The 24178-nt window shown below is 44.8% G+C and overlaps 1 protein-coding gene across 1 annotated transcript in view; it reads left to right on the top strand.

Annotated features, from left to right (window-relative positions):
• Positions 1-23950, top strand: part of BMPR2 (bone morphogenetic protein receptor type 2) — a 137343-nt gene extending 113393 nt beyond the window's left edge. The window contains exons 7-13 of the mRNA XM_063429840.1: positions 8375-8489; positions 10061-10221; positions 11910-12057; positions 16889-17025; positions 18381-18553; positions 19622-20874; positions 23568-23950. Coding sequence (XP_063285910.1) covers positions 8375-8489; positions 10061-10221; positions 11910-12057; positions 16889-17025; positions 18381-18553; positions 19622-20874; positions 23568-23818 — 2238 coding nt within the window. The 3' untranslated portion in view covers positions 23819-23950. The remainder of the gene's footprint in view (positions 1-8374; positions 8490-10060; positions 10222-11909; positions 12058-16888; positions 17026-18380; positions 18554-19621; positions 20875-23567) is intronic.
• Positions 23951-24178: the final 228 nt, after the last annotated feature.

Below are 24178 nucleotides of genomic sequence, written 5' to 3'. Positions count from 1 at the left end.
AGGGACTCATTAATGTTAGGAGTGCTAGTGGGGGTGTGGCCAGGGCTGTTCTGATGAATTTTAATGATTTATTTACATTTTGGTTGCATAAATTGTGGTTATTTAGAACAAGAACAATTTATCTTATTTACCCAGTGATTTCTAAAGACGGTTATGGTTGTTTAAAGACATGTTACTGTATTGCTTTGGAGCTCTGCTATTCGCTCAGACACACCAACAATATTGAACTTCTAAATTAGAATATAGGGACATTACGATGGATAAGAGGGACCAAGCGATTTGGGCCTAAAACAGGGACTTCCCCTCCTAAATAGGGACACTTGGTTGTATTTATCATGACTGGTTCCCTATTTTATATTAACATTGTGTAAGAATCAGTGCGACAAGGTGTGGTGGCCATTGTCTAATATATTATGGTATCATCCACACTCATGTGTGGCAGACAACCAAAAAGCAAATCCCAGCTTTGCATACTGGGGTAGCATAATGTCATGTTATTGTTTCAAGTTTGGAGCAGTTGTTCTTTTAATAGGCGTTGCAAGTAGAGGCATGATCACAGAATGTAAAAATCAAAGAACATCTTTTAAAAAATAGTATATGTATGGCAGACATATGTAACAATGATTGATTGTACACAATTGTGCATTGTTGTCTTTATTTAGTAAGAGTGACCTACTATATGTGTCGGGTTAAGTCAAGTGAGAAGGTTTATGTTTGGCTTTCAGACAGTGGCAACACCGCAGCCTCATAGAAAAAGGTTACTGATAAAGCATTATTTAGAAATTCAGTGATGCCACCATGTGGTAAAATAAGTTACTGCACTAGAGCAAAAATGTTGGTAGTCATAGGTATGTAAGAGTGCAGATTATAAACACACTTCACACGAGATAATGAATATTCGTAACTATTAACAGTACCTGTGTCAGCAGAGCGCTTTACACTTGAAGAAAACATTTTGAATAATAATAAAAAAAAAAAATCTTGGGATGGGAGTTCCAACTTCCAATAAGTGTCTGATCTGAATAAAGTTGGACTTATAGCAAGTTATCCTGGATGCTCAAATGCTTTGAAACCCCATTGTTACATTCTGGAGTGAAATGGGAATGTGAAGCAAAGTGGTGAAGAGTGAGCAGGCATACAATGACTTGCGCGTATGTGTAACAGTGTGGATGTCATACTGCATTTCAACTGTTATGTTGCAAAACATTGCATGGTGCATAAATACTGTAAATTTGGGAAGTTGACCTCACCCAGATATTTGTTTTTGTTGTACTCGGCAAGAAGTGGTTTCACAGAGAATCAGAACAAACTTGTTTATTCTATAGATTGCGCAAAGCCAATCGCTAGCAGGTGCATGGATAGAGAGCGAGAAAGATAAATTGATAGATAAATATCAGGGGTTGCCAACATTTTTCTCCTTGGCAGCCCATTTACATAAATTGTACCCCTCATATTAGCAAAATGTTTGTAACACTGGAGAAATGACACTACAATGTAAAGTAGTAAGTGTACAGCCTGTATAACAGTATAAATTTGCTGTCCCTTCAAAATAACTCAACACACAGCCATTAATGTCTACTGCCCTGCGGCCCAGTCCCCGGAGGGAGGGGATCATGCTCTGCTTCAGTATGTCACAGTACATGTTGGCATTCATGGTTCCCTCAATAAACTGTAGCTCCCCAGTGCCGGCAGCACTCATGCAGGCCCAGACCATGAAACTCCCACTATGCTTGACTGTAGGTAAGACTTTGTATTCCTCACCTGGTTGCCGCCACACACGCTTGACACCATCAGAACCAAATAAGTTTATCTTGGTCTCATCGGACCACAGGACATGGTTCCAGTAATCCATGTCTGCTTGTCTTCTTGTGCATCATCTTTAGAAGAGGCTTCTTTCTGGGACGACAGCCATACAGACCAATTTGATGCAGTGTGCGTTGTATGGTCTGAGCACTCACAGGCTGACCCCCACCCCTTCAACCTCTGCAGCAATGCTGGCAGCACTCATATGTCTATTTCCCAAAGACAACCTCTGGATATGACGCTGAGTACATGCATTCAACTTCTTTGGTCGACCATGGCGAAGCCTGTTCTGAGTGGAACCTGTCCTGTAAAACAGCTGTATGGTCTTGCCCACTGTGCTGCAGCTCAGTTTCAGGGTCTTTGCAAACTTTCTATAGCCTAGGCCAGTGATGACGAACATGGGAGAAATGTGTGTATGGGGGTACAGAGGGGGGAGTAGTGTGTGTGTATGTGTGTATGTGTGTATGTGTGTGTGTGGGGGTACAGAGGGGGGAGAAGTGTGTGTGTGTGTGTGTGTGTGTGTGTGGATGGGGTACAGAGGGGGAGATTGTGTGTGTGTGTGTGTGTGTGTGTGGATGGGGTACAGAGGGGGAGATGTGTGTGTGTGTGTGTGTGTGTGTGTGTGTATATGGGGGTACAGAGGGGGAGGTGTGTGTGTGTGTGTGTGTGTGTGTGTATATGGGGGTGCAGAGGGGGGAGGTGTGTGTGTATATGGGGGTGCAGAGGGGGGAGGTGTGTGTGTGTGTGTATATGGGGGTGCAGAGGGGGGAGGTGTGTGTGTGTGTGTGTGTATGGGGGTACAGAGGGGGGAGGTGTGTGTGTGTGTGTATGGGGGTACAGAGGGGGGAGGTGTGTATGGGGGTACAGAGGGGGGAGGTGTGTATGGGGGTACAGAGGGGGGAGGTGTGTATGGGGGTACAGAGGGGGGAGGTGTGTATGGGGGTACAGAGGGGGGAGGTGTGTATGGGGGTACAGAGGGGGGAGGTGTGTATGGGGGTACAGAGGGGGGAGGTGTGTATGGGGGTACAGAGGGGGGAGGTGTGTATGGGGGTACAGAGGGGGGAGGTGTGTATGGGGGTACAGAGGGGGGAGGTGTGTGTGGGGGTACAGAGGGGGGGAGGTGTGTGTGGGGGTACAGAGGGGGGGAGGTGTGTGTGGGGGTACAGGGGGGGGGGCGAGAGAGAAGTGTGTGTATGTAGTTGGGGGCTTATTAAACAAATGTTTTTGTGTTTTTATTAAAAGAAATATGCTTTATATCCCTCCCTGCATTCTTACCTTTGCTCAGGGAGGGGGGGGGGGATATCGATTGTGAAGCCCTGGTGTACTGGTGGAGAATCCCTAGCGGTTCTAGTGTGGAGTGAATTCTAGCCTGCAGCTCCTGGGCTAGAGTTCACTCTCGCGAGAACGGAGCGTTGCCATGGTAACTCTGCGGCAGTGCTCCGCGCTCATGAGGAGACCTGGCAGAGCTGCAAGCTAGAGCTCCTGTGTCTCGTCTCCTCCCTCCCCTGGGAAAATGGCTAATTTGGCCAAAGATGGACATTTCCACTTAGGGGTGTACTCACTTTTGTTGCTAACAGTTTAGACATTAATGGCTGTGGGTTGAGTTATTTTGAGGGGACAGCAAATTTACTCTTATACAGGCTGTACACTTACTACTTTACATTGTAGCAGAGTGTCATTTCTTCAGTATTATCACATGAAAAGATAGAATAAAATATTTACAAAAATGTGAGGGGTGTACTCACTTCTGTGAGATACTGTAGCTGCTATTATTTCAAATGTATACGTTTCGCTCTGCCCCATCTCCCCTTTGTCGCTGCCTTTTGTCGCTGCCCCTGGCTCCCCTGCTCTTGCTCTGCCCCTGGCTCCCCTGCTCTTGCTCTGCCCCTGGCTCCCCTGCTCTTGCTCTGCCCCTGGCTCCCCTGCTCTTGCTCTGCCCCTGGCTCCCCTGCTCTTGCTCTGCCCCTGGCTCCCCTGCTCTTGCTCTGCCCCTGGCTCCCCTGCTCTTGCTCTGCCCCTGGCTCCCCTGCTCTTGCTCTGCCCCTGGCTCCCCTGCTCTTGCTCTGCCCCTGGCTCCCCTGCTCTTGCTCTGCCCCTGGCTCCCCTGCTCTTGCTCTGCCCCTGGCTCCCCTGCTCTTGCGCTGCCCCTGGCTCCCCTGCTCTTGCGCTGCCCCTGGCTCCCCTGCTCTTGCGCTGCCCCTGGCTCCCCTGCTCTTGCGCTGCCCCTGGCTCCCCTGCTCTTGCGCTGCCCCTGGCTCCCCTGCTCTTGCTCTGCCCCTGGCTCCCCTGCTCTTGCTCTGCCCCTGGCTCCCCTGCTCTTGCTCTGCCCCTGGCTCCCCTGCTCTTGCTCTGCCCCTGGCTCCCCTGCTCTTGCTCTGCCCCTGGCTCCCCTGCTCTTGCTCTGCCCCTGGCTCCCCTGCTCTTGCTCTGCCCCTGGCTCCCCTGCTCTTGCTCTGCCCCTGGCTCCCCTGCTCTTGCTCTGCCCCTGGCTCCCCTGCTCTTGCGCTGCCCCTGGCTCCCCTGCTCTTGCTCTGCCCCTGGCTCCCCTGCTCTTGCTCTGCCCCTGGCTCCCCTGCTCTTGCTCTGCCCCTGGCTCCCCTGCTCTTGCTCTGCCCCTGGCTCCCCTGCTCTTGCTCTGCCCCTGGCTCCCCTGCTCTTGCTCTGCCCCTGGCTCCCCTGCTCTTGCTCTGCCCCTGGCTCCCCTGCTCTTGCTCTGCCCCTGGCTCCCCTGCTCTTGCTCTGCCCCTGGCTCCCCTGCTCTTGCGCTGCCCCTGGCTCCCCTGCTCTTGCGCTGCCCCTGGCTCCCCTGCTCTTGCTCTGCCCCTGGCTCCCCTGCTCTTGCTCTGCCCCTGGCTCCCCTGCTCTTGCTCTGCCCCTGGCTCCCCTGCTCTTGCTCTGCCCCTGGCTCCCCTGCTCTTGCTCTGCCCCTGGCTCCCCTGCTCTTGCTCTGCCCCTGGCTCCCCTGCTCTTGCTCTGCCCCTGGCTCCCCTGCTCTTGCTCTGCCCCTGGCTCCCCTGCTCTTGCGCTGCCCCTGGCTCCCCTGCTCTTGCGCTGCCCCTGGCTCCCCTGCTCTTGCTCTGCCCCTGGCTCCCCTGCTCTTGCTCTGCCCCCCCTGCTCTTGCTCTGCCCCCCCTGCTCTTGCTCTGCCCCCCCTGCTCTTGCTCTGCCCCTGGCTCCCCTGCTCTTGCTCTGCCCCTGGCTCCCCTGCTCTTGCTCTGCCCCTGGCTCCTCTGCTCTTGCTCTGCCCCTGGCTCCCCTGCTCTTGCTCTGCCCCTGGCTCCCCTGCTCTTGCTCAGCCCCTGGCTCCCCTGCTCTTGCTCAGCCCCTGGCTCCCCTGCTCTTGCTCTGCCCCTGGCTCCCCTGCTCTTGCTCTGCCCCTGGCTCCCCTGCTCTTGCTCTGCCCCTGGCTCCCCTGCTCTTGCTCTGCCCCTGGCTCCCCTGCTCTTGCTCTGCCCCTGGCTCCCCTGCTCTTGCTCTGCCCCTGGCTCCCCTGCTCTTGCTCTGCCCCTGGCTCCCCTGCTCTTGCTCTGCCCCTGGCTCCCCTGCTCTTGCTCTGCCCCTGGCTCCCCTGCTCTTGCTCTGCCCCTGGCTCCCCTGCTCTTGCTCTGCCCCTGGCTCCCCTGCTCTTGCTCTGCCCCTGGCTCCCCTGCTCTTGCTCTGCCCCTGGCTCCCCTGCTCTTGCTCTGCCCCTGGCTCCCCTGCTCTTGCTCTGCCCCTGGCTCCCCTGCTCTTGCTCTGCCCCTGGCTCCCCTGCTCTTGCTCTGCCCCTGGCTCCCCTGCTCTTGCTCTGCCCCTGGCTCCCCTGCTCTTGCTCTGCCCCTGGCTCCCCTGCTCTTGCTCTGCCCCTGGCTCCCCTGCTCTTGCTCTGCCCCTGGCTCCCCTGCTCTTGCTCTGCCCCTGGCTCCCCTGCTCTTGCTCTGCCCCTGGCTCCCCTGCTCTTGCTCTGCCCCTGGCTCCCCTGCTCTTGCTCTGCCCCTGGCTCCCCTGCTCTTGCTCTGCCCCTGGCTCCCCTGCTCTTGCTCTGCCCCTGGCTCCCCTGCTCTTGCTCTGCCCCTGGCTCCCCTGCTCTTGCTCTGCCCCTGGCTCCCCTGCTCCTCCTCTGCCCCAGGCTCCCCTGCTCCTCCTCTGCCCCAGGCTCCCCTGCTCCTCCTCTGCCCCAGGCTCCCCTGCTCCTCCTCTGCCCCAGGCTCCCCTGCTCCTCCTCTGCCCCAGGCTCCCCTGCTCCTCCTCTGCCCCAGGCTCCCCTGCTCCTCCTCTGCCCCAGGCTCCCCTGCTCCTCCTCTGCCCCAGGCTCCCCTGCTCCTCCTCTGCCCCAGGCTCCCCTGCTCCTCCTCTGCCCCAGGCTCCCCTGCTCCTCCTCTGCCCCAGGCTCCCCTGCTCCTCCTCTGCCCCAGGCTCCCCTGCTCCTCCTCTGCCCCAGGCTCCCCTGCTCCTCCTCTGCCCCAGGCTCCCCTGCTCCTCCTCTGCCCCAGGCTCCCCTGCTCCTCCTCTGCCCCAGGCTCCCCTGCTCCTCCTCTGCCCCAGGCTCCCCTGCTCCTCCTCTGCCCCAGGCTCCCCTGCTCCTCCTCTGCCCCAGGCTCCCCTGCTCCTCCTCTGCCCCAGGCTCCCCTGCTCCTCCTCTGCCCCAGGCTCCCCTGCTCCTCCTCTGCCCCAGGCTCCCCTGCTCCTCCTCTGCCCCAGGCTCCCCTGCTCCTCCTCTGCCCCAGGCTCCCCTGCTCCTCCTCTGCCCCATGCTCCCCTGCTCCTCCTCTGCCCCAGGCTCCCCTGCTCCTCCTCTGCCCCAGGCTCCCCTGCTCCTCCTCTGCCCCAGGCTCCCCTGCTCCTCCTCTGCCCCAGGCTCCCCTGCTCCTCCTCTGCCCCAGGCTCCCCTGCTCCTCCTCTGCCCCAGGCTCCCCTGCTCCTCCTCTGCCCCAGGCTCCCCTGCTCCTCCTCTGCCCCAGGCTCCCCTGCTCTTCCTCTGCCCCAGGCTCCCCTGCTCTTCCTCTGCCCCAGGCTCCCCTGCTCTTCCTCTGCCCCAGGCTCCCCTGCTCTTCCTCTGCCCCAGGCTCCCCAGCTCTTCCTCTGCCCCAGGCTCCCCAGCTCTTCCTCTGCCCCAGGCTCCCCAGCTCTTCCTCTGCCCCAGGCTCCCCTGCTCTTCCTCTGCCCCAGGCTCCCCTGCTCTTCCTCTGCCCCAGGCTCCCCTGCTCTTCCTCTGCCCCAGGCTCCCCTGCTCTTCCTCTGCCCCAGGCTCCCCTGCTCCTCCTCTGCCCCAGGCTCCCCTGCTCCTCCTCTGCCCCAGGCTCCCCTGCTCCTCCTCTGCCCCAGGCTCCCCTGCTCCTCCTCTGCCCCAGGCTCCCCTGCTCCTCCTCTGCCCCAGGCTCCCCTGCTCCTCCTCTGCCCCAGGCTCCCCTGCTCCTCCTCTGCCCCAGGCTCCCCTGCTCCTCCTCTGCCCCAGGCTCCCCTGCTCCTCCTCTGCCCCAGGCTCCCCTGCTCCTCCTCTGCCCCAGGCTCCCCTGCTCCTCCTCTGCCCCAGGCTCCCCTGCTCCTCCTCTGCCCCAGGCTCCCCTGCTCCTCCTCTGCCCCAGGCTCCCCTGCTCCTCCTCTGCCCCAGGCTCCCCTGCTCCTCCTCTGCCCCAGGCTCCCCTGCTCTTCCTCTGCCCCAGGCTCCCCTGCTCTTCCTCTGCCCCAGGCTCCCCTGCTCTTCCTCTGCCCCAGGCTCCCCTGCTCTTCCTCTGCCCCAGGCTCCCCTGCTCTTCCTCTGCCCCAGGCTCCCCTGCTCTTCCTCTGCCCCAGGCTCCCCTGCTCTTCCTCTGCCCCAGGCTCCCCTGCTCTTCCTCTGCCCCAGGCTCCCCTGCTCTTCCTCTGCCCCAGGCTCCCCTGCTCTTCCTGGTATCGCAAACTATGCTTTTGGTGTTGGCGTGCTGTTTTTTCAGGATAGCAACACTTTAAGGAACACTCCAAGCACCATAACCACTAAAGCCCGCTGTAGTGGTTATAATGCCAAGGTTTCCCTGTGCCCCCATTGAAAGTATTTAAACCTTTTTATATAGTCTGACTTCTTAACTGGGGTTCACCGGGTGTTCCTGTCCAGCACTAGCACCTCAGCCAGTATCTCTCTGTCTGAGCTAACTGAAGCTTCATGGCAGGAGCATCCGTCTCGCTTTCTGTGGTATGGGGTGGGGAAGTCTCGATGAGCACATTTTCTAAAATAGTAGAACTACTCCTGGAACCATAATCGCTACACCACACTGTAATGGTTATGGTGCTTGGTTTGTTTCTTTAACTAGTAAAAGTAGTGTAAAAATCAGAATTTTATCATGGGTGCTGCAGATGGTTTGAAGCGTAGAGGCTTTATTGTTCCAGACAACTCTGCATTAATGAGTAGATGGATGTTTTGGAGGGATAAAGGTGGTTCGGACTGATGTCTGTTTTAAGACTATTACAGTTCTCTTAAATTGGAAGATTAGAATTGGAGCCTTGCACCCTGAAACTGTTAAGCTATTATATGTAATCAGAGTTGCATGAGTTAATGTTTTATTAAGTATGTGTCACTCCATGTGTGTACTAAATAGTTTTCTGTTTGTGTCTGCAGGGATCTCTGTGCAAGTATTTAAGTATTCACACGAATGACTGGCTCGGCTCCTGTCGTCTGGCACACTCCATAACCAGAGGATTAGCATATCTTCACACAGAATTGCTACGAGGAGGTACAGTGATAACGTCCAATTTTTGGTTATTTCCAGCAACCAATTAATAATTTCACTCATTTTGCACAAAGAGAAGTAACAAGGTGTTTGAAATAAAGTAAATGCTTGAATTGCACATCCCCAACTTATTTCACCTTTTATGTCAAATATTTTATAATGGGGAAGGAATCTGGTTGCATGCGACCATGTAGTAGCATACAATTGTTTACCAATAATGCCTGTCAAACATTTTAGCCCCTCTGTCATGTTTTAAGTATTTAATAAAAATGATATGAGGCAAATTATGGGGACTACTTTGTCTTATGGGCAAGACTGAAGTTGACAAAAGCACAGAGCTTCGCTGTGAACGTGTGTCAAATTAATTTGCGCATTGGGAGATGTGATCTGTGGAAGCTCCCGTAGGATCCTCAGTAGATCTCAGTGTTGTAATATAGTCTCATGCACACCACTAACATAGCTTCTGTCTGGTAAAACACCTGCAGCTAGAGACTGTCACCAGGACGACTATGGTGGTGGTCTTAAGGGACAGATTTTGGTAAGTGCATCTACCTTCTATAGCACCTTGCAGAGATGTTGCCTAAAATATGTGAACACCCCTAAAAGTGCCAGATCTGCTTTAAAACTGCTAATATTGTATACATGTATATACTGAAATGGCAGGAACTTAGCAGTATTTTTGGGGTTTGCATTTCCAAAAGGATCTACGGTATTTGTGACTTAAAGAAATTTCATAATTTTTTAAATTATTTCTTAAAATGAAAAAAGAGGTTGGTGATTTATCAAGGCAAAACGGGTGCTATTCTGAGTGCAAAGTACTAAATATTGAGATATTCTATTTGTTTCCATGGTGACTGCCCCCTCATTATATTATGGAGTATCCTTTTGTAATGAATGCATAGAAGGTAACTCTTATTAGTGCATCTTCTGACTTATCCTTGCATTGGGGCAGTAAAAATATTTAGTCCTCTTTAAGAAGAAGCCTAACATATCGAAGACCATGCCTGGTGCTTGTGTGTAATATCAGTATTTTTGAATGCACACTAGAGCTTGTTTACCTTTGTGGTTTTTATTCGAGTAAGTGTTACTTCTCACCAGAAAGGGCATAAATAGGGCTGCCTCCTTGGGGCAAGGGTAAGTCAGAAATGTCACTGAAAATAGTATTTACAAAAATGTATGCATTACAACATAACATACGCAGAGGCTAGAACACATGTAATCTATGATAAAAAAATTTCCCAATTTTTCGATTTTTATTATAAATAAAACATCTATTTCTTTCAGCTCATCCTTCCCCCACAGAGACATTGTACCATAGTCTGGTAGAGCATTACGAGTGTTTTAGTACAATAGTAGGCAATTCTTTTCCCCCCACTGTAGAGCTTAGCATTTAGTTTTTGTGTCCTAAAAAGTGACCATAAAATCAGAGCCCACATTTTGCATTTGTTTGGGATATTGGTGTATTAATCAAACTGCTCCTTGCTTTAGTATTTAGCCTGTTCTACACATCGGCAAAAGCAGATTTGCTCTTTCGAAGAACACAAGATGCATTTTTCATTTTATTTTTTTGGCAGAACATTATAAGCCAGCCATTTCCCATCGTGACCTCAATAGCCGCAACGTGCTTGTGAAAAGTGATGGAACGTGTGTGATCAGTGACTTTGGCCTGTCTATGAGACTGACTGGAAACAGGCTGGTACGGCCAGGAGATGAAGACAATGCAGCCATCAGTGAGGTGAGAGAAGAGATGTAGCTATTTGTATCAAGGGTTCAACTAAAGTCAGCTTGAAATGACCACATTGGCTTTCTGATCAATCTGATTTACTGTGTATTTTGAACATAGTATTATCATGGCAGAGGCTGTGTTGGCAAATTCTATTGAACCAGGTTGATTGTAAATTTTAATTTCTGAGTTCCACTCTCACTCAATGTTTTCCATTCCCCATACTGTGTTGGCATAGGGCTGAGTATTTGTATCCTTATGGAATAACCAGATTGCAACATCAGCAATTGTTGCATTGATGCACTGAGCAGGGAATCGTGGATCCGATATATAACATTTGGGATATCATAACAATACAAGAAATGTGCACAAAATGTCTGCTTATCTGTGTTTTGTGTTGATAATAAATAATTCACTATTATATAGTTTGAGAACCATTTAACATTTGAAGTAATTTAGAGTGACATTTGGGGGGGGGGACCTTGTTTTTGGTACAAATAGTCCTTACTATATAAACACTATCTAATTGGCAACATTTTAAACACCTTTCTGTCACATACATAGTTTGTTTAATGATGGAAACTATGAACTTGTTAACACTGTGAGTGCTGAAGTCATCCCTGCCACTTTTGAATGGTAACATCTATTTAAATTCATATGAACTTACTTTCAGTCCTTGTACTGCCCTGCAAAATATTTTAAGCACACTCATCACGATAATATCACTGGCCTGAAACTATCCCTCTTGATTTAACAGTAATGATTTATGTATTTCAGGCCATAAGGTGAAATTGTATTAAAAATTACATTAAAAACTCCAAATGTGTATGTAATCCCGATTTTTTTATTTTTTTTATTTTTTTTATATAGTTTGGTTATTTACTTTGGGGGTTGATTCTTCATGTCTAGTTTGAGAAAGATGTGTGATTCTGAGGAAATCTGTCTGCATAGACTACATGGGAGGGATAGTATTAAGGATAGAGATAGCAGGTGTTATACATTGATCCATTATATCGGTGTCTGCAGATGAATTTACTTTATAGCAATTCTGGCGCAGTCAATACACAATGCTTGTTATTGGAATTCAACACCATCTGACTGTCTGACTGTTAAAGGGATACTCTAAGCACTAAAGCAACATTAGCATAATAAAGCCGTTTTGGTGTATAGATCATGCCCCCTACTATCTCACTGCTCAGTTCTCTGCAATTTAGGAATTAAATCATTTTGTTTATGCAGTCCTAGTCACACCTCCCTGCGATTCACACAGCCTCCCTACACACTTCCTGAAAAAGAGTATATATTTTTTTAGCTTCCCTTATTGCACAATTTTTTTTTTCTTGTAGAATGTTGTGCCTCCAGCTCTGCTAATTGCCCGGTAGAGCCTGCGACAGCCTCCTGTGTATGATTAACGTTCAATTAACAGAACAGGAAATAAAACTTCTAAAGTAAAGACCCTGTGCTGTAAAGTATGATCGAAAATGAAACCATTTTTTTTTCATGGAGGCTGTGTGAGTCACAGCCAAGGGAGGTGTGGCTATGGCTGCATAAACAAAAAATAAAAGTGACTAATTAGCAGTGAATTGACAACAGGGACATGACCTTTACACCAGAACTTTGTGTACACCTACTTTTTACCACCTGCATATGAGAACATATATACTTTCTTAGGTCCTAACAGCAATTGCATTTTTCTACAGGTTGGCACAATTCGTTACATGGCTCCTGAAGTTCTAGAAGGAGCTGTTAACTTGAGGGATTGCGAATCTGCTCTGAAGCAAGTGGATATGTATTCTCTGGGTCTAATCTATTGGGAGATATTCATGAGATGCACAGACCTCTTTCCTGGTAAGATCCTTATTAAATTATTGCAAAATCAGTGATTTAGTGTTTTTAGATCATGGGTACATCAGGATCAAAACCATCAGGGCTGAAAGTCTGTTACATTAACATCTTCTAAGGTGAAGGAAATATATATCCTGTGTGTCAGTGAATGGTTTATCTGTGGAATCATTTATAGTGCTGGTTCTGTATAATGGCATTTTTATTGTTTTTAAATTGAGTGTTCTTGGTCTCCAGACAGGAGTTAACCTATGCTTTATTATACATTTTATAATAAATGTATTGTATAGATTTTATAAATTGACTTAAAAAAATAAATAAACAAATCAAATAAAACTGTACTCATAAATGAAGTTCCTGCAATTACTGCACAACCCAAGTATTTGCAGCTCCTGAAATGAAATCCCACAAAACCATGAATTGTCTCAACTTCCTTAAAGGGGCACTTCAGACCCCTAAATCACTTTAGTTTTCTGAACTGCTTTATGTGTGAAGAGTGTGTCTTTGTTTTGTTAATTTAATATAAATTGACACTTTTTTAAATTAAGCTTTTTAAACCCCTGGCTGTAAATCAGACAACTGGTCCTGATACTTCCTGGTATTTTAGCCCAGTGGATCTAAACTCAAGAGGCAGGTAATTACTCAGAGCCCCTGCCTTGCAAAGACTTCTCATTGAGCTGCACTGGGAAGTATGTGAATGGACAGCCACAGATAGTATTTTGTAACCCGTTTTAGATTATTTAATACGTGCATTTTTTCGTTGTGAGTAAATCTACTAAACGGGGATTTTATAATTATTATTTGGTAGTGGAGTGTCCCTTTAACTCTGTGTTACACTATGGAGTTTATCCCATAAGCAGTACTTTAATGGCATGCAGCAAGGGTTTCTGGTAGTTGTAGTTTACTTGTCATCTTTTCTACTGTAAGAAGATAAGACTCCCCAGTAATGGAAGGGCAGAAACAATGGGTTTATAGACTCTAAAACATTATTTTAAGAAACAAGATAAGTAAAAACCAATCCAGCAAAATTAACCTACCCAGCGCTGCCATCAGAGTTCTTGAGTCCCTTAACAAAATCATTGGCAAGGTTTAGGATGGTGAAGTGAGAACCTTTAACCGCAACTGTAATTGCTATTGTTTTTATTTAATTTATTATAAGAGCTTGTAGTTTGTTGTTAATTTCAAAGATTAATTTAAAAAGTGACTTGCGTCTGTGTCAATTTACACATAACATAAAAAAGTACATAAACTAGCTGCACCACTGCCACCTAGTGGTAAAGAGACATACCTGTCCATCAACCATGCATGAGAAGAAGCTTGCAAAAAAATCCTCCATATTTTTAGCATCATCAGATGCCGTCATACTCTCTCCTGCAAGAGGGGCTGTTGAAATTCAAAACAAGAATGCATAACATGGCAATATACTTCTTAACCTGCCTATGTACCCAAGTTTTGTCACGTCCTAACTTAATTTAATTACTATAAAATTATAGTAGAAATGTAACTCTTGCTTACCGGTACATTTGATGTTGAGCAATATTTTAAGACATACGTAATGTCTGATATTTTGATCACAGTGTGTTCTTGTTCAGTAGTAACAGGGTAATTCACAGAAGTGAGAATTGATGGAAATTCATAGTGTGTGCAAAGAGAATTTCAGCGTTGAGGCCACAATAACAGAACTGCAAAATTCTACAAGCCAAATATGCCTCCAGTTTGGTTTTTTGGCCTTAAATTTGAAATTCAATTTAAATTCCCAACAATTCGTACAATCCTAGTTAGTTAAACTTTTGGGAAATCCTAAATAGCATACAAACCCCCACAATCCACTCCCAACTCTCCACTGTCAAAATGGACAACCAATCACTGCAACACCCCTTAGATGTAGCAAATAAGTTCAATAATAATTTGTTATCTTAGCAACCAGGGTGGTAGCACATCTAACAAAATGACACTCCTTTTAAGATCACAAATAAAGATCAGGCCCTACCAAATCTTCAAAATCCTCGTATTGAGAAATTCAATTTTAGACCTGTGCCTGTTAGTGTCGTTAATAAACATCTTAATAATTTAAAAATGAAAAACCAGTGTGGACCTGATCAAATCCTAACAATGTTGCTGAAGCTCAGTGTGCCAGCAATTGCTAAACCGTTCACTATCCTTATCAATGAATCAATGGTGTACCTATCCATAAAAGTGGTGACAATACTTTGGTATCTAACTATCGCCTGATATCATTTCTCCTAGTATTGTCACAAATCTTGGAAAAATGCGTCCACACGCAACTATGTGAATATTATCAACAATCAAATTATCTGACTCCTGATCAATCAGGTTTTCGTCCAAATCATTCAACTTTGACTGCCCTCTTAAAAGTTTGCAATGACAACCAAACTGACATGGTACAAGGAGACTTAACTGGAACTATTTTCCTTGATTTTGCCAACGCCTTTGACACAGTAGACTATTGCATTCTTTTGCAAAAACTTAAAAACTCAGGCATTGGTGATCATCCGCTAACCTTGTTTTGATCATGTTTCAGACCGATTGCAATATGTGGCCATTTCTGATAGCGCCTCCCTCCGTCTTCCAGTTACGTGTGGTGTTCTCCAAGGCTCCATACTCTGCCCCCTGCCATTCACATTATTTATAAATGATCTGCCCAACGTCTGCAAATCCTCAACTGTACACATGTATGCAGACAACACTGTAATCTACACTAGTAAATCCAATCAACCGCAGCTTGAGGCTGTGCTCCAAAACCAATTTACAGAGGTAGAAAAATGGATAGCAGATAACAAACTCTTCCTAAACACTGACTAAACCCTTACAATGATCTTTGGAACTGTACCTAAATTATGTAAACTATAAAATCGACAACTATGTATAAGAACAAATTCAAATTGCACACTGACAGCAGTCTGCTCTTTTAAATATCTAGGTATGTTGCTAGACCCCCAATCTATACTTTGGCCTTCAAATTGAAAGAATCTCTTCAAAACTTTACCCAAAACTAGTTGCCCTGTACAGAAACAAATCCTGCATAAGCCCTACAGTAAGGAAACCGGTAATATGAAATATAATTCATTCTGCCGCTTTGTACTAGAATGCAATTACTTTACCCACCATTGTGACTTGTTAAAAGAGCTAAACTGGCTATCGCTGGAATCCCAAAGCACTCTACAATTTTTCAGCCTTGTGCAAAAGAGTATTTCTGGGAATCTCCCACCCTACCTGAGTAGAATGCTCTCCCCAGCTGTTCCAACCTCCTATAACCTCCGATCCAGTACTAGCACAATATTTAGCATACCGTAATACAAAAATAAAGTGGCTCGGTCCTCATTTTCCTACAGAGCAACGCAATTATGGAATAACCTCAGGGACACAGTCAAATCTTCATTCAATCTAAAATCTCTTAAGAGATCTATGGCAATATACCTCAATACAAAATGCACCTGTCATGGTTGAATATATTTAACGACTGTTATATGTTTAATTTATATTAAATGTGTGTATATATGTATGTATGTATGTATGTATATGTGTGTGTATATGTGTGTGTATATATATATATATATATATATGTGTGTGTGTGTGTATATTGTAATATTGTATCCTATTGTAACAATGCAATGTTTTGTGGACCCAGGACATACTTGAAAATGAGAGAAATCTCAATGTATCCATCCTGGTAAAATATTTTATAAATAAATACTGCCGATATAGTAAAAGTATTGTAAAGTGCTGCTGACTGGGCACTTTCTATTTGTATAGCTCACCAACCAGTGGCGTACATGCAGGGGTCGCAGCTGCAACTGGGCCCGTCACTCCAGGGGCCTGTATGTATGTGCCTGTGTGTGTGTGTCTGTGTTTCTGTGTGTGTGTCTGTATGGGGGGGGGAGGGGCTATGGATCAGTTTTGCACCGGGGCCCCATGGATTGTGTGTACGCCACTGTCACCAACCCAATAGTGTGCAATGTTTGAATGGATGAACTAGACTGAATTTCCAAATATATGTCCTAGGCATAGTGTTTTAGTGAGCCGAAATATCTGCATACGCTGTGGCAGTCGCCTGTAAAACATTACTGCTGGATTAACTTTATCTATAGATGCAGTTACATTCAAGGTTCTAAAATTAGAAACATCAGCAGGAACATTCCTTTGAGTTTCACTATAAACACTAATTTCTATAATTTTATTTTTTACCTTTTTCTCAAGAATTGTAGTATACATGAAGTTGTTCACATGGTATTCCTGCAATAATTGCTTCCCATATAATGCAATTGCTAATCATGTATTGTACTTGTATTGCATAGTAAGCTGTAAACCGTAAACTTATGTGGATTTATTTTATCATCTGACTGTTTTACAAGTTTGGATCAATTTGTCTTAGAACAAACAGAATAAATTGACCAAAAGATGTTCACATGCGACACATACGGAGTGCTTATAGGCAGGTTTCCAGATTCGTAACCATTTAAAAAAAAAAAAAGAAAAAAAAATATTAAAAAAGAAGAAAAAAAATTTACTAAACAACTTTTTTATGGAACTCACAAAATGGTTTAGTTGGACTCTTAGCTTCTGTGCCAATTTTAGTCTAACCAATCCTGCAAGTAATTGTAAATACCAATATACACATTTCTAATTAAAAAAAGTTTTAATTTTCTTAATTTGTAAACACTAGTTAATTTTAACTTTACAAATTTGTAAAGTGCCAACTTCATCACAAGGTCAAACACTTCAATACATTTGTGTCTGGCTGCAACAAATGTCCAACACGTATAAAATAACATATTAATAGACTGACCTGCTGCTGTGTGTGTGTGTATTTGCACAGGGGAGTCTGTACCAGAATACCAAATGGCGTTCCAAATTGAAGCTGGAAACCACCCAACATTTGAAGACATGCAGGTACTGGTGTCCAGAGAGAAGCAGAGACCAAAATTTCCAGAGGCTTGGAAAGAGAACAGTCTGGTAAGATTTGACACCACGGACAATGATCGCATTTGTGTTTGTGTCATCCATGATGTGGGTTATTGTTTTTGTATCCCCTACATGTGAACTGATGACAAACCTCGTGAAAACCCAAACAACCACTCAGAACAGGAGGATAGTGTATTATTTTTTTATTATTTATATAGCGCCAGCAAATTCCATAGCGCTGTACAATGCGTGGACTAACAGACACATAATTGTAACCAGACAAATGGACGCACAGGAACAGAGGGGTTGAGGGCCCTGCTCAATGAGCTTACATCTAGCATATTCACTTCCAATGTTTTGCTCAAGCAGGAAGATAAATGTACTTGAGAAAAGTCACAATTGCATTTCTCATGGATATTTTGAGGAAGATTTAATCAAACTGTTTATTAGGTTAAAAATGTACCGTATAGTTGTGCAAAACTATATTCGATCATCAAGAAAGAAAAGGCCTCTATGGGTCACAGCTGGCTGACATCTATAAAGTACTGTCTGCCCTTTAACAGTTGGCATTTATGGACCATGTCACTCTGTTTATTGATTTAATTTACCGCCATGGCAGCCGTTTCAGGTCTGTTTTGTTTATGGAACAGTTACTTGCCAAGTGAACATTTAATCCGCTGGTGAAAAAAAAAAAAAAATCTAGGATAAATAATATTTGCAGCGTGCAATGATTTTAATTTTTTTCTTATCATTAATTATTTTGCCATTTCCATTTACTAATGAAGTTGAAGAGGAAGAAAATGCATATTATCGGATTATGTGCTGAAAGCATTAAATTATGCCTAGGAGGACTGAAATAACTTTCTTAAAAATGAAGCAACTACTAGTCTTGAAGATTATAAGGAACTTGTACTTATATTTTAGCATCCATCTCCCATTGCTTATGTTAAAATAATCTATACACAAAGACATCTGTTTTTTGTTTTAACTGCATGTGTATGTGCTTGTAACCATTTCTGTAAATGCGTCTCTCATTTCCATGAAGGTGTATAGCATTCGTTGGATTGTTAAAGGTTTTATTATGGGTGGGTATTGTCTAGCTTGATTACTGTGGAATGTATGTGAGCAGCAGCTGTTATGCTCTGTGTTGATTTTTTTGCTGGTATTGCTGCAGATGCTTGCTTTCGTTCGAGGTTAATGAAGGAGTTATAGGACTTTATTTGAGGTTACTTGTTAACATTGTTAACATTATATAAAACTATAATTCATCATAACGCAAAGAGATCATTCGGGACAGTAGAAAGTCAATCAAACAAATAGCTCCATACATTAGTGAAGTGAGTTGTGTAAATGCATAAACTTGCACAGCCATTAATTTGTTCTCCATGTAATATTTCCACCCGTAGGCTGTAAGGTCGTTGAAAGAGACAATCGATGACTGCTGGGATCAGGATGCTGAAGCTAGACTCACGGCACAGTGTGCGGAGGAGAGGATGGCTGAACTCATGATGATCTGGGAACGGAACAAGTCTGTGAGCCCGACAATCAATTCAACCTCCACAGCTGTTCAGAATGAGCGGTATGCAGATGTGCATGAATTACAAATTATTTATTTACTCTATTGTACTTGATAAACATCAGTGAACATTCATTAAATTCACTAAAAAATCTGGATCATGGGGAAGCTACCCATTACATGTCTTTTCTATGACGTAAGATGTCATCATTCGTGGTAACAAAGGTGGTCACTTGGAGCGAATGGTTTATATGCTAAAACGTAGAAAGGGTCTTTTTGGCGATTGCTTACAATCTAGTGGGAATAAGGCCACAAATCAAACATAAGGTTGACACAGGGTCTTGCACGTTCCTTTCACTGATTCTAGTGGTGGTAATAAAGTAGTAAATCGGAAATGTTATTGCTGGAAAGATGGGATGAATGATTAAGGATTGCATGTGGTCTTCTTATATCTAAGTTTGTTAATGAAAAGGTAGATCATTACAAAACTATAAACAGTTGTGTTTACATAAATATAATACAATATAAACTAAAACTATCAAAATATACATTTGAGAAATGCTAGTAATTAAGGAGCATGATCTACACAAATAAGAACCATTGAGACAGGCAGCCAAATATATGCATATAAAATTTCCCTGATGGGAATTAGAATTGATATAAGCACTATTGTGTGAATAAATATAGTTATATTTCTGGATGTATAGCATGGTTTTCTCAAAGGGTTTAGTTTGCAGCATTAACGTGCTAAAGTAAATGCTGAATTGCAAAATGTAAGCAAAAATGGCCAAGTGGTGATTTATTATAAAATTGGATGTTTTGTCCAAATCTACTATTTTTACCTTAGTTTGGAATTCACTCATCAGTTCTCTACAATGCACTGTTTGCAGTAACGATGTGTCACCCAAATATTACAGCTGGGCAGTAGAAAGAAGAAATTACTCATAAAGCTACTAATGACCCAATTTGGTTCCATAGAAGTAGTTTTGGTTCGGTGTACAGTTTCATGCATACATTTGGGGTTCTTTGACAAGCCAGTAATCTGATCTTGAGACGTTTAGTTGAAACTGTTGTCAATGCTTTGCAAAATCATGTTTTCCTTCACTTACGTTTTTCTGTTTGTCTTTGAAGCAATTTGTCTCAGAGTCGGCGTGTTCCAAAGATTGGACCATATCCAGATTACTCTTCATCCTCCTACATTGAAGATTCTGTGCACAACACAGACAGCATTGTGAAGAATATCTCATCTGAGACTTCATTGTCTAGCACTCCTCTCACCACTGGTGAAAAGAATCGGAACTCCATTAACTATGAAAGGCAGCAGGCGCAGGCGCGCCTACCCAGCCCAGAAACCAGTGTCACCAGCTTATCAACTAACACTACCACTACCAACACCACCGGATTTACACCAAGCACTGGAATGACTACAATATCAGAGGTCCAGTATTCAGATGAAGTTATGCATGGCATGCAGCAGATGGGTCCCACGCCTGTGTGTTTGCAACTGACTGAGGAAGACTTAGAGACTAACAAGTTGGATCCAAAAGAGGTAGATAAAAACCTCAAGGAGAGTTCAGATGAGAACCTCATGGAGCATTCCCTCAAGCAGTTTAGTGGACCTGATCCACTGTGCAGTACAAGCTCTAATTTATTTTATCCATTGATAAAGTTGGCAGTGGAATCCACGGGACATTCCGATTTCACCCAAACTGGGAATGGCCAACCTTGCTTAGTGCCAGATGTTCATCCTGCCCAGATATATCCTCTTCCTAAGCAACAGAACCTTCCCAAGAGACCTACTACCCTCCCACTGAACTCTAAAAACTCAAGCAAAGAGTCTAGGCTGAAATTTGGAAGCAAGCACAAATCTAACTTAAAGCACGTGGAGACAGGAGTAGCCAAAATGAACACAGTGAGTGCTGCGGAACCTCATGTGGTTACTGTAACCACCGCAGCAGTTGGGAGCAGGACTGGGTATGTGAATTCTCAGGGCCCCATAGCCCAAAATACTAACACTGCAGTTGTCTCCAGCACCAACTCTGTGGCCCACAGGGCTCAGGAAATGCTACAGAACCAGTTCAGAGGAGAGGATAGCCGTGTAAACATTAACTCCAGCCCAGATGAGAATGAGCCCCTGCTAAGGCGGGAGCAACAGGTTGGACAAGATGAATCTGTCCTAGATCGACTGGTGGAAAGGAGGGAGCGCCCTGTGGAAAGTCGAGTGAACTCCAATAACAACAACAGCAATCAGTGTGCACCTCAAGACACAGCTCCACAAACTGCTCCTGTAGAGCCCAGACAGCGTCAGACAAGAAGAGCACAGAGACCGAACTCTCTGGACTTGTCCACCACCTCTAGTATTATGGATAATTACAGCACACATTGTAAGTTTTGCACCTTTTGTAAATGTGCAGTGAGTTTAATTTTTTTAATATGCCAGTTCTTCATTATGTCAGGGTGCTGTGATTCTTTTACCTGCTCTTGTGTGAATTTATGCCTAAACTGATAGCAGCTACACTGTGGTTGCTTTCAGCTTACCACCGTTTTGCAAAGGGAAATATGCATTAGGATCACCTGATTTCATATAAATTTTTTAGGGGAGGTAGGAACTTGAATGGCATATGTAAGCCATGTGACTATTTGGACAGGCAAATTAGGTAGCTTCCTTCTTTTGACATCTGGGACTGAAGGAGCAGGCTTATAACTGTAGTTGTAAGCAGAGGGGGCTCTCTAATTAGGCGATTTAGGCGGCCGCCTAAGGCCTTGCGCTGTCTGGGGCCTCGCGGCCGCCTAAATCACCTTAGGACAGACTAACATGTTGGGTCCTCAGTCTATGGCCCGACACAGCAGGGGGCCCGGCAGCTTGTCCATAATGTCGGCGGGTGCAAGGCCCCCACAGCCAGTCTGCCCTGATGGAGATCCAGCCTTCAGTTTGCAGCTCCGCCGGGAGTGAGCTGCAGACTGAGGTGTCTTGCTATCTCCAGTCTATCAGAGCGTTGCCGTGGTAACTAACAGTGAGTCTTACCATGTGGTGCTGCAGACCGGAGAGAGAGGTCGCCTGCCGAACCACCAGGGAATTAGAAAAAAAAAAAAGTATTTATGAACCCCCTCTACCCCCTGTCACTGCTCCTCCACCCCCTCTACTCCCTGTCACTGCTCATCCACCTCTCCTATCCCCGGTCACTGCCCCTCTACCCCCGGTCACTCTCACCCCCTCCAACCATACCAAACTCACCTGCCCTTGCTTTACCAGAATTACCCTATCACATTACCCCCCCCCCACCCTCCAATTCTGTCTGACTTAACCTTCTCTTGCACTGTCGCACACAGTCCCCAGCTCTTTCACACTCATCTTCAATCAGTCTGTTCCACTCACCCCCTTCACCCTGCCACACTCACCCTACCACATAATCCTCCTCCGACTGTGCCACACTCACCCAAACCCTGTCACATAAAAAAGCACTGTATATGGGAAAAATAATCTTTATGCCAAAACAGAATCCCATAAAGTTCCTCTGGCAATGTGCTTTTAGCAAAGGTAGCATCAGTGGTACACACCCTGTATCACTTGCCTTGCCAACAGAATATAAATGAGACAGGGTAAACGGCAAGAAGCATTAGCTATTGTGTATTTAAGTTGATCAGTATAAAGGACTTCCAGGAATTTCAAATATATATGTTAAGAAACATTTTAGGTGGAGTCCTGATTTTTCTGTGAATTGATTTTATAGGCTTAGTTATGGTAGTTTAACAATCCTGATGCCAGAACAAATCACTGAAGTAATACTCACTGTTCTCCCTCCCAGTTAATAGGGAGTCCTGGAGTCTCCTTTACTTTTAAGAGAGAGGATCACTAGTTACTTTTTAATGTAGTTGTGCCGATTGTTAGTGCTAGTCACAGGAGACTTTTTTTTTTTCCTATAAATCCTACATCAAATGAAAGTTGGTCTGTACAGAAGGGGAAAAAGGCACGGAAAGGGGATTCAGAGCAATCCTGTCTTAATAGAAGATGTTTTGCAGTAGATAGTCCAACGGAACACATTAAACTTTTCATATATATTTGTACAAGGATAAATTGAAACAAAACACAAAGATACACTAACGATCTTGTCAGTTTGTAGAGTATGATGATATCAGTATGAGGACATCAATGAATTGAGTTGGCAAATTTTTATGTCAACTGGGCCATGCTGTGGCTTCCTTGGTAGATTGCATGACAGAACTGAATGTATACGGTCATATCTACAAGATTTTAAACTGTTACATAGTATTTAATCTAGGTTTATAAAGACTCTGGTTCATAGGGTTCAAAGCCAATGATCTGGAGGACCTTAGGGGAGTGGCAAGGAATGACAGCAGGAGTATGTGGTATATTCACTTACAACACACAGATTTGGGACAGGGGACACTTCTGTCTTGACTTGTTTGTTATTGGGGATGTTTCTGATGTATAACGCCTCCAAATGATATTTGAATTTGGTGGCTGTCGTAGAATAGTTTTCCTCATCACCCCCTTTGTTTTAGAAATATTTTTTTTTTAAATAATATATATATATATATATATATATATATATATATATATAATTTTTTTTTAAATTTTTTTTTTTAATACGTAACAATCCAGCTTTTTGACGGTTTCCTCTCTGCCTTCACTAAAGTAATCAGTTATGATAACTTTTGTCCAAACCAATGCTTCACGGCATGCGAGTGGCCATCGTACCACTTGGCCAATCAAATTCTTCTTAGAGAGACATTGAATCATTAATATCAGACTTTAAAATTTCACGTTCCACATAACTTGCCATGCTTTAACGTTACTTGCCACTACAAGCCCGAAGGGTCCATGTCACACTCATCAGAGGTGAATTTCTATTCGCCTAGGCTAAACTTTCAGTTCCTAGTGGTGCATTGAAATTTTAAGCCATAATTAGCAGTAGCATTTTGTGTGTAATGACGCTAAATGTCAAATGGCGATGTTTTAATTTTTTTTTTAATTTTTAATTTTTTTTTTAATTAAAGTGTTACAAAGTTCTATTTTCTCACGGCTTCTGAATTTGGTTTGTGTTTTTCTGTTTAGGCGAAACCCTCTCTGACAGTCGACCTGGTTCAGGTGACAAGATTAAGAAGCGAGTGAAAACCCCATACTCCCTTAAACGATGGCGCCCATCCACTTGGGCCATTCCCACTGAACACCAGGACTGTGAAGTCAACAACAATGGCTGCAGAGAAGCCTTCAGCCACTCAAAGTCCAGCACAGCTGTTTACCTTATTGATGGGGTCACTGCAACAGCCGCCCTTCCTAAAGAGAGCAGGATTAGCTGCTTGTAAATGTTTTTTCTGTTTTTTTTTTGTATGTTATTCTTGTATTTGAAATTCTCCACGCTTTTTTTTTTTTTTTTTTTCCTCTCATCATTCAACGAGTGAAGACACAGGAAAACAAACAAACAAAAAAAAAAACACTTTCCACCATCGATTCTTTGTACAGGACTGATTTTTTAACCTTTTATGGTTCTGTAGAATTCCATCAGTTTATTGCAAAGCATTACTTTGATGGACCCTCCAAAACTAAAAAAAAAAAGGGTTAAATAGATTTCAGCTATGCAGACTAAACACAAATGGCTTATGCTTCCATATTTTAATTTTCATCATCTTCCGTTTTTATTTTTTAAACATTTCTGCACCTTGTGT

This window comes from Pelobates fuscus, chromosome 8 (genome assembly GCF_036172605.1).
Source record: "Pelobates fuscus isolate aPelFus1 chromosome 8, aPelFus1.pri, whole genome shotgun sequence".
In the NCBI taxonomy this organism is placed as follows: Eukaryota; Metazoa; Chordata; class Amphibia; order Anura; family Pelobatidae; genus Pelobates; species Pelobates fuscus.
This window is presented reverse-complemented; position numbering and strand designations above follow the sequence as displayed.